At 44.7% G+C, this 10,368-nt stretch overlaps 2 protein-coding genes and 1 pseudogene across 2 annotated transcripts; 2 read left to right on the top strand and 1 right to left on the bottom strand.

The window, feature by feature from the left end:
* Nucleotides 1-264: 264 nt before the first annotated feature.
* LOC147457937 (uncharacterized) lies at nucleotides 265-2,103 on the top strand (annotated as a pseudogene).
* Nucleotides 2,095-2,882, top strand: LOC147457936 (uncharacterized). Its single transcript, XM_086511728.1, has one exon. It carries the CDS (start codon nucleotides 2,112-2,114, stop codon nucleotides 2,880-2,882), a length of 771 nt encoding a protein of 256 aa, XP_086367854.1. The 5' UTR covers nucleotides 2,095-2,111.
* A 3,911-nt stretch (nucleotides 2,883-6,793) lies between these two features.
* LOC147457935 (uncharacterized) lies at nucleotides 6,794-10,163 on the bottom strand. The gene is made up of 9 exons (XM_086512705.1): nucleotides 8,781-10,163; nucleotides 8,479-8,652; nucleotides 8,187-8,392; nucleotides 7,972-8,100; nucleotides 7,712-7,891; nucleotides 7,485-7,622; nucleotides 7,287-7,380; nucleotides 7,113-7,211; nucleotides 6,794-7,005 (listed from the first exon to the last, which is right to left on the bottom strand). The coding sequence occupies exons 1-9, from the start codon at nucleotides 9,690-9,692 to the stop codon at nucleotides 6,916-6,918; spliced, it is 2,022 nt and encodes a 673-aa protein (XP_086368831.1). The 5' UTR covers nucleotides 9,693-10,163; the 3' UTR covers nucleotides 6,794-6,915.
* Between the last annotated feature and the right edge of the window lie 205 nt (nucleotides 10,164-10,368).

The raw sequence follows: 10,368 nt of genomic DNA, 5'->3' as shown, positions 1-10,368 counted from the left end.
CTGGATTGGGGCTTATCGAGGGGATCTGGATCGTGCATACCTGTAAAAACTAAACCTGGACAGCGGAGGGGGGCTGGGCATGCTGGCCAAATTCAAGCGGGATAAGGCTGAGGGAAGTGCCATGTCATCAGGGTGGAAATTTGAATTTGGGACGCTTTTCAGGGGGGTCGACAGGCGGGGAGACCACGCTGTTGGGGTTTGGGCAGAGAGGCCACGCATTATCTCTGAGAGGCAGGAGGGTAGAGGGAAGAAGCCGCAACAGGTATGGAGAGCAGACAAATGCTGGACCTCAATGTACCTTGGGAGGCAAAACAAGTTATGCAGTCCATTGACCTAAACGTAACCTGGAAGGCAGAGGGAGATCGAGGGATGCCGGGCAGGATGGAGGCACGATTGGATGCTTTTGAGGATGGGGGGAAACAAAAGAAATATCGTATATTTGATTTGAATGAGGAGTTGGAGGAAGGCAGCTCGTCATCAACAGGCTCAAGTAGTGCTTCCATGGAATCAGGATCCCATTCTAGTGGTGGTGACCAAGTAAAGGAGTTTACCGAATTCCCTTCAACCTTCCTTGCAGATTCAATCCATAGGAGGAAACCTGTGACCCAATCTTTTGACCCAGAGTTGCATGCTTCTCACCATTTCTTTAGCTTTTCTCGGGAGAGCTATGACCTTATGCTATTAGATCTTCAAGGGATTTGTAAGCCAACATTGGGTATGCTGTACAATGTCGGCATGCATGATGTAAAACGGTGGAACAAGATGAAGGACAATCTTGTGATCCGAGGATCCCCTTGGCATGGATCAGTTAGGATCTTCTTGAAGGGTCTCCCTCCCAGAGCCATTGCACCAAAGGAGGAGTGGACAACCATTACAGAACAATGTCATGTCGACCAGCAAGGGGCTCATTTGAGCATGTTGGAAACTATGAATCAGATGAAAACTGCATGGTGCACAGATATCAAAAGGCATGGCATACCTACTTCATTCATTAGAGATGCGGTCAGAAATTGTCAGGTATGTAAGAAGGATCCTATCCTCCAATTTGAATCGCTTATGTTTCAGAAGGTTGGAGGGAAGGGAAATGCCGGTGAGAAAACTCCAAGTGAAAAAATTATTACATATAGATTTCATGTGTGTGATGTGCTGGAGAGTATTATGATAAATCATAAAGTCAGGCTTGTTAAGATAAGATCAGCCAAGGTAGGCGAAGGAAAGGTAGAGGACTACTATGTCTGTCATCGTGGTGGTTCAAGAAGGCATCATGGAGAAAACAAGCGTAGAGAGAGGAAAACGAAGAAGTGCGGTTGTCCTTTCAAGGCACAGGTGCAATTCAGTGAGGGAGTTCATGAGGTCACGATTTTGCTTCGTGCTACACATGAGGGCCATGTTCCTGGCTCTCGGGCTGACTTATATCATCTACCTGTTCATCCAAGTGTGCTTCAATGTTGCATGGAGGATTATTTTGATGTTGGAACATGTCGCCATGTTGCCAAAATGTCAGTTTCAAAAGAAAACTTCCACAAGCAACGAGCATCCTTGTTAGATCGCACAACTTTTCGATTCTTCATGATCTCAAAGGAGGTCCAACAGTTGGCATATAGCCTACGGCATGAAGGTAGCAAGATAATTTTCTTTTCCTGTCACCCCTTTAATTAATTAACCATTTTGTTTTCTCTAGGTCGTGCATCTGGGAATGATTGGTTTGCAATGTACATGGAGGCTCTAAAGTTACAAGCCGCAGGGAAGGTACTTTGGAGTGCCCTATCTTCATTTTTATGTTTTCCTTTTTCTTATGTCCTTATTTAGTTGCTTATTGCTTTTGAAAGGTCGCATATGTGCAACCATACAATCCAAATGCTTTGCAAGACGTCAACAAGCCGTTTGTCGTCATCATTCAAGATGATTGGATGCTTCAGATGTGTATTTGATTCTCACAACATAATGCATGGGCCGTGGACAGCACATTCAAGACAAACGTTTATGGGTTGCCATTGTATGCAGCTGTTTTGCCAAATCAAAATGGTACAGGGATTCCTTTGTGGTTGATGATGTGCACAAGTGACCCTGGGACATGTCAGGAGAGCGTTGCCCTTGAATTGACCATCCGGATGATATTCTCGAGAATGGGCAGCATACGACCGAATGCAATTGTGATAGACAAATGTCCCCAAGAATTGAATGCCATCTTGAGTGCCGTCAAAGATGATCCTGCTTGTTGGGCTGAACACAGTGAAGGACAACGAGTCCAAGTAGCATGTCATGTCCTGGTTTGTTGGTTTCATGTCAAAAAGGCTTGGGTGGAGAACCTTTTGCCGCAAGTGCCAAGACACATGCAAGACCATGTTTATTCTTCAATGTGTAACTTGATGCACTCCAGCTCCGAGGACGACTTTGAAGATCGCTTTCAGCGCCTCTTGCTAGACTACTCCAATCATGCAAATATTCAACGTTATGTCTCCAATGGATGGTGCTCAAAGTCATGCGTATGGCGTGAACGCTGGACGAAGTTTGGACGTCTTTTTCCCCATGGCAATGTGGACACAACGAATTTGGTGGAAAGACTATGGCAATATGTCAAGTATACTCTCTTGGATGCGAGGATAAATAGGCCAGCCTTGGATCTACTACATGCACTTGTTGGCAATGCGAGGAGTGGAAGCTGGATGGGAGGAACTCTCTTGGAGTTCTTCAAGCAAAAGCAAGAGCTAGGTGAGCTATTGTCCCACTCCTTGGACTTTCTCTTCGATCTACCTCTTAGTAAAGTTCATGGCATGTTCATTGACAGCGGATTCTGGACGATTTGCTGTGTATGGTTCAAGCAAGAGTGCAACAAAGGCACTAGCTGCTGGGGAGAAGCTATGTCAACGATACAAGACTAATCCTGAAACTCTTCAGGTGGTGAACGAATCACATTACTCTTCAAGATTCAAAGCATGACATCAGACTCTTGGTACCATGTGAGCATGCAATCCTCGTACTGTGATTGCCCAGAGTGGTCCTCCCAATGCAAGCATCTATATGGGCTTCGGTTAATACTTCAAAGCTATTTTCCAATGCTTCATGAAATTTTACCTATTGTGGATAGCGTGCATGCAATGGCTGACCTTGCAACCAACGATGGAATGCAACAATGTGCCCAAGTCTTTGAAACAGGGAGTGGATGTGATGACAAAGCACTGGATACTGATATGAATGGTATTGGACCATACTTGCAACAGGTTGACATGGAGATAGTCAATTGTATCGACAAATCTAGGGAGTTCTTGCGACAATTGGCTGATGTATTACCGCAGTGGACATTGCAGCAAAAGGAGGTTGCTCTGAGGAAATTAAAGATCTCTATGGAGAACTTGGAGAATCTCCATGAGCCAGAGGAGATCAGCTTGCCAAGAAAGGGTAGCATCAAACAAATCCAGGCAAATGTCACACAAACACGGCTTGGGCATGGCAGGCTATCGTGTATCATTGATGGCATAGGTGAGGTGGTTGAAGGTTGTCCAGAACCAGCAAAAAAAACCAGAAACACAAGTTCCTTGAAACGTAAGCACCAGCGAGGGCGAAATCGAGTGCGCTTTGAGAAATGGCGACGTGTTAATTGCCGGCATTGTTGTAGAAAAACCCTTCTTGTTGATGGCTCAAATATAGTATGTTGCCATACATGCCATGCTTTGCTCCCTCTATCTCAGAAGCACTTGTCTGCAAATTCAACTTCCCAGATCATGAACCACCTTGTACAGTTATGGGATGGTGAGAACCCGGCCAATGGTTCTATCATAGCATGTGACCACGAGGTATCGCATATTGATTGTGAACGACATCTCACTGTGAAGCTTGATGATGGTCGGATATATGAGAAGATCTATGCCTCGCAGACACGAATTACTTTTATATGACTTGCGTGCGGTTTAGGGTCATCCTCATATGTCATGCCTCATTGGAAATTTGCAAGCTATGTATGTTTTGTGAACATGACTTGGACAATTGCAATATATTTGTTTTTGGAACAATTAGATTGATATGATGTGGTCCTCAAGAAGCTAGGCTAGTTTGTAGATATCCTAAAGTTCATTTGGGTTGTCTTAATCTGGTTGTTTGTTCTTTATCACTCGTAAGTGGTCGCAACAATGAAGTGTTGTCTCTTTGATATCACCAGCAAAATGAAACCATAATGCATCAACACAAGCCTTTTGCCAGGTGGTTGACAACAAGCTCATGGGCCGAGTTTTCTCTGGATTTTCCCAGGTCTTGCATCTCTATATAGGGCTATAGGTTGAGCCCAAAAGGGTCATGCTTAAGCTGATCTTGATGGCGATTTTGCTAGGTTTAGGATGCGTGCACATCAGCCATGTACATATGCTTTTACCAATTCTGGGATTCTGATTTTTGCTCTCGCTCTTGCTAGGTCTTGCATCTTCCAGATCAGCCTTACAAGAAGGGTCCTTATAGTTTCCATCCATACACAATGGGACCTTGCCATAATCTCGGACATGACCATAAACTAATTGCCAAAAGCTCACACACCCAGCATGACTTCACCATAAACACACACACATTCAGCATGACACTAAAAACAAACCTCGCCATAATCTGGGACATGACTGAAAGCTCACACACATTCAGCATGACACTAAAAACAAACCTCTCCATAATGCCCTAAACGTAGGGTCGGCACAAACAACACCAATCGAACCTCGCCATACTCTGGGACATGACTGAAAGCTCACACACATTCAGCATGACACTAAAAATAAACCTCGCCATAATGCCCTAAACGTAGGGTCGGCACAAACAACACCAATCGAACCTCGCCATAATGCCCTAAACGTAGGGTCGGCACAAACAACACCAATCGAACCTCGCCATACTCTGGGACATGACTGAAAGCTCACACACATTCAGCATGACACTAAAAACAAACCTCGCCATAATGCCCTAAACGTAGGGTCGGCACAAACAACACCAATCGAACATCGCCATAATGCCCTAAACGTAGGGTCGGCACAAACAACACCAATCGAACCCTGCCATACTCTGGGACATGACTGAAAGCTCACACACATTCAGCATGACACTAAAAACAAACCTCGCCATAATGCCCTAAACGTAGGGTCGGCACAAACAACACCAATCGAACATCGCCATAATGCCCTAAACGTAGGGTCGGCACAAACAACACCAATCGAACCTCGCCAAACTCTGGGACATGACTGAAAGCTCACACACATTCAGCATGACACTAAAAACGAACCTCGCCATAATGCCCTAAACGTAGGGTCTGCACAAACACCAATCGAACCTCGCCATACTCTGGGACATGACTGAAAGCTCACACACATTCAGCATGACACTAAAAACAAACCTCGCCATAATGCCCTAAACGTAGGGTCGGCACAAACACCAATCGAACCTCGCCATACTCTGGGACATGACCATAAATTGATTGGTGAAAGCTCACACACACCCAGCATGACACTAAAAACAAACCTCGCCATAATCTCGGACATGACCATAAACTGATTGTCAAACACACCCAGCTGGCATGACTTCACCATAAACACACACAAAAACAAATCTCGCCATAATGCCATAAATGTAGAGTCAGCACAAACCATAACATCAAATTGATCAAGCCGGTTTAGGGTTACATGATCAGTTATAGGAGACTCGAAATAGACTGCAACGGTACAAACACCAATCGGACCATAATGCCATAAACCTAGAGTCGCTCGGCACAAAACACCAATTGGACCTCGCCATAATGCCATAAACCTAGAGTCACCATAATGTCAAATTGATCGAGCCATTTGTATTACATGATCACTAATATACACATAAACATTGGCTTATCAGAGAGTACATATAATAACTAAACCCGGACGAAGCCATAAACTTGCATACAGAAATAAAAATGGCCCAACAACCATACATCCGATCACTAAACCCGGACGAAGCCATAAACCTGCATACAGAAAAAAAAATGGCCCAACAACCATACATCCGATCACTAAACCCGGACGAAGCCATAAACGTGCATACAGAAATAAAAATGGCCCAACCAACAACCATACATCCGATCACTAAACCCGGACGAAGCCATAAAACATACATGGCTCTCAGACATAGCCATAAACCAACCCAAACCCGAGCACCTATTACAGATCCAGATATAAACGTGAAACATTGCACCAAAAGCTCGTCACAAAGGACAATGCACCACAAACTGGGAACACATTACAAAACCTCGCCATAAACATACATAATCGGGGAGTCGCCTTAGACAGAATCGGACCTTGCCATAAATTTTACTCAACAGGAAATAAAAATCAAACATCACCATAAATAATAATTTTGCTGGACTAGATGCATGTCCAGAAATGGATGAGGAATCGGGGTTCGATCGAGCTCAAGCATAAAACTCTGATACATGCCGCTTACACCATAAACACTAAACCCAGACGTGGAAATAAACCTGCAAACAGAAATAAAAATGGCCACTAGCCCCACATGGAACTAAACCCGGACGCAGCCAAAAACCTGCAAACATAAATAAACCCAGACATAACCATAAACCTGCTTGTATACATAAACATGGCCACTTCCCACATACATCAAACATAGTCCTGAACCTGCACATAGACAAAATATGGATCTCGGACGTGGCTAGCCGCCATAAACAAGCCCACATAAACATAGTCAGTAGCCAATGATTTGCTTTCTTTGAACCAATATTGCAGCATAAAACTCGCCATACATACTTTATCGACACAAACCCTGGACATTACATGTAGGCTGACACAAAACCTCGCCCTAAACCTGATCATACATAAAGTGTCATGGGTTGTTTTACAAAACGGCCATAGACCTGGCTCCCTTTAGCGCAAAATGCAACACATATGGTGACCAACCATAATCTCATTCCTCCCCCACTATATCTAAGCACCAACTATGGAGGCTTTGCCTCAATGCCAATACATCATCGTGTATGAACCATGTCTTCTTCACCTGCACAACATCGACAAACACAAGAGGATTGAAGGAAATTAGAAAGGAGTTTAATATCCAGATGCATATGGTAGAAAGCTAGCACTCGACACACACTCTAAGCATACCCAGCTTTTGCTCTTCTCCTGCAAGCAAGACCGAATTATGTAGCGAATGGTAGCCATGACATAAAACCCACAGTCAATCGCATTTGGTTGAATTGGGCCCTGTAGCATCAAACCATTAACATGACTAACATGCCCTAAATTTTCTAAGCATGAGAGGAGCACAAGGAGACATACTTTCAACACTTTTAACTCAAATTTGGTGGTAGGTTCAAGCAATGCATGTTGGACATCATGAGCTTTTACTCCTTGGGCCATCGCCTCCATAGCACTGCATATTCATAACCAGCAAGATAAAAAACCATTGATAGCCATATCAACTTGTTTCATATACCGACCTCCCCAAGCTATGATGAACAAAGTCAACCCATGTACCTGTGCAAAACAGGTACAATATCCATCATGGTCGTGTACCCAAGTGGGTCATAGTAGAGAATGTGGTTCTTTCTCCAACGTAGCCCAGCAATCTTTGCATGTGTGGCAAGATACATAACACAACATGTCCAATGCTCCCTGTTGCAAAGAGAGACAACATCAGCATATCAATGAGAAGCCACAATGTAGCATACCTAGCAGTCCTTTGTCCTCTCCTTACAAACCACCTGTAAATGATTGGAAAAAATGTAAGCACACATTCACCAAAGTCCCTCTCCCCGAAGAAGTTATGTAAGACCCGCATGGAATCTTGCTTGGCCAAAGTCGCATCCACAACAGGATACCACATAGAGTCCACAAGCATCACTTGCATGAGGACATATGAGCCTAGTGTGTACTCCATCCACCTGTAAAAGTGAGTATGTTAAGCACATGTTTGCTCACCATAATGCATACCACTCAATAACAAAAACATGGCGATGATTACATTGCAAATAGATTCATCGTGCGCGTGGATGCTTTATTTGATAAGATGAAGCGTAGAGCCTGATCATCAATGTCCACTCGTAGGCCAAAGCGAAGAGAGTTAAGTGACATAGGCACATGTGAAGAGAATCTACATCCAACATGCCACAATCATGAACATAGTGAGTATCAAACAATTAGAAAACTGTGAACATAGGGATGGTTGACAAAAGCCACCTGTACAAGGCCCGATTACTACGTGTTGGAGTGGCAGGGCTGATTTCATGGCCTATTTTTTCAATTGTCAGCTGGTTATTACCGACATAAAATAGGAGAGCCGACAAAGATGCATCATCAGGAGAGCCTATTTCAATAGCTTTCTCTTGTGTCTTCCCTCTTTGAATCGGAAGCTTTTTCTTTGTTGGAGTTGCAAGCAATGTAGGCTAGAAAGGAATGCACATTTATTAGAACACCTAAACAAAATTACTTATGCACAAAAAAGCAAAAGTTACAAATCCTAGACACATACATCCTCATCGAGCTTAATATTGCTTAATGTCTCTGCAAGTCCTGGGCCCTCTTCTCTCTTGTCTTCATAATTCTCATTGTCGTCCTCTCCTTTGGGAGCATACTGGAAAGGGTCCTCATTGTCAGTGTCCTCCAAGGCTGCCTCAAGCCAAGGAGGAATGTCATGCATCCTCTTCTGTGAATGTCCATAGCATGGTAGTTAGAGAATTAGTAGAAATGAATGAACTAATCAAACATGGTGTGCAAACATACTATGAAAATTGATGACAAAAGAAAATTAAATTAGACAAATCGGAAACTTACATGTGTGTTGTAACCTTCATCAATGTGCTTTTGAATTTTTGCCAGCCGGAGAGCCTTGACTGCCATGTAGTCTCGCATCTTCCCAGCCACAAATTCCTCAATAAAAGCGGCCTCTGGCATGTGCTTGTACTGATTTCCAAGGTCCTTCCATACTTGGTGAGCCCGTATGCGCGTGATGCACTGATACCTTTTACAATTTTGCCTAAACTTCCTATCCTTGTCGCCAAATCTCTTTAAAGCTGCTTTATGCCAAGCTTTCACTTCCGGATTAGGCATGAGGTTTGCTCTTCTCTCAGCTTCTTTGTGGAGGGGGCGACCTCCAGGGCGCTTTTCAATCTCTACAGTGATTCCATGGAAAGTCTTGAGGTGAGACATCATCCGTAGTCTTTTGAAGATGAAGGCCGATCGCTTTGGGCAATCAGCACTTGCGCGGCATTGACGTTCTAGCCGTCCATCAGGGAGCTCAATCTCTAGATAGACTTTTGGATCTTGGATGCTGGCTGCCTCTTCTTGCTTTCGCAGATCCTCAAATACCTCCTGTGCTTCTCCCTTTGCTACATCCTCTGTCTCAACTCCACATCCCCTTGCGCCCACCAACCTCTTTCGCGGACGGATGTTTAGGCTCGAGGGTGTGCCCATCTCAGGCAAGGTGTGCTTCTGTGGACTTCTCCTTGGTTGAGAAGTAGCCCCTTCTACATGAGGAGATGTGGGAGGAGTAGTGAATCTCTCCTCATGACACAAGGGTTCCTCTTCTTGCTCTTTAGCTATGTCCACCTTCTCGGACTTCTCCGTAGGCTGGACCTCCTCCCCATTCTTTGCCTTTGGTGAGACATCGGCCTTTCCTCTTGTGATGCGAGAGCAACCACCCCTTTGCCATGTTCTTTTCCCCTTTCTAGCAGGTGAATGAGCCATCCCCTAGCCACAACCTCAAGCCAAATTAGCTCATGAAAAGCATGACAATAATTCCCTCTATTTCTCTCTCTCTCTCTCTCTCTCACACACACACACAGACACACACAATCAGCCACACAACGCACTCCCTTTCTTCACATGGCCAAGCTCGTGCATAACCCCATGGGCGAGCCCTGAGATGCTTGCAGAAAGCATGCATGGAACCCACGCATCCAACCCTTCAGCGAGAAAAAAAATAGTGCTCACCTTCAATGCTGCCCACACAGAACGCATGCATCCCAACCTTCACAGCTAGTGAGAAAAGGAGATGCCCTCACCTTACTTGCTGCTCCTCCGCTTCGCTCTCAAACGATGCTGGGCCAGAGCGATGACCGGATAGCGATGACGGGATTTTCCACCAATGTGCAAAATCCTGTAAGGACCTTCCCCCTGCCAAACCCCCGTACCCCCCCACTCGCGGGCTCACCATGCAACCAGTCAACAATCGCCACGCGTCCCATGCCGTCAAGATGTAGCATTTCTTTTGCGAGTCATAGGTAAGGGTCCAATGGCATCAAGACCCCATTTCTCAAACACGTCAAAAGCTAGAATTGTCTTTCACAATTCAGACTTCAAAATTCTCTTTTCCATTCTCTGACAAGGTAAACACGACTTGCACCAATGATTAACATCCCAT

The sequence above is a fragment of the Adiantum capillus-veneris genome, chromosome 5, assembly GCF_014529385.1.
Source record: "Adiantum capillus-veneris isolate H3 chromosome 5, ASM1452938v2, whole genome shotgun sequence".
Taxonomy (NCBI): Eukaryota; Viridiplantae; Streptophyta; class Polypodiopsida; order Polypodiales; family Pteridaceae; genus Adiantum; species Adiantum capillus-veneris.
Note: the sequence above shows the minus strand (reverse complement) of the source record. Positions and strands in the feature narration are given on the sequence as shown.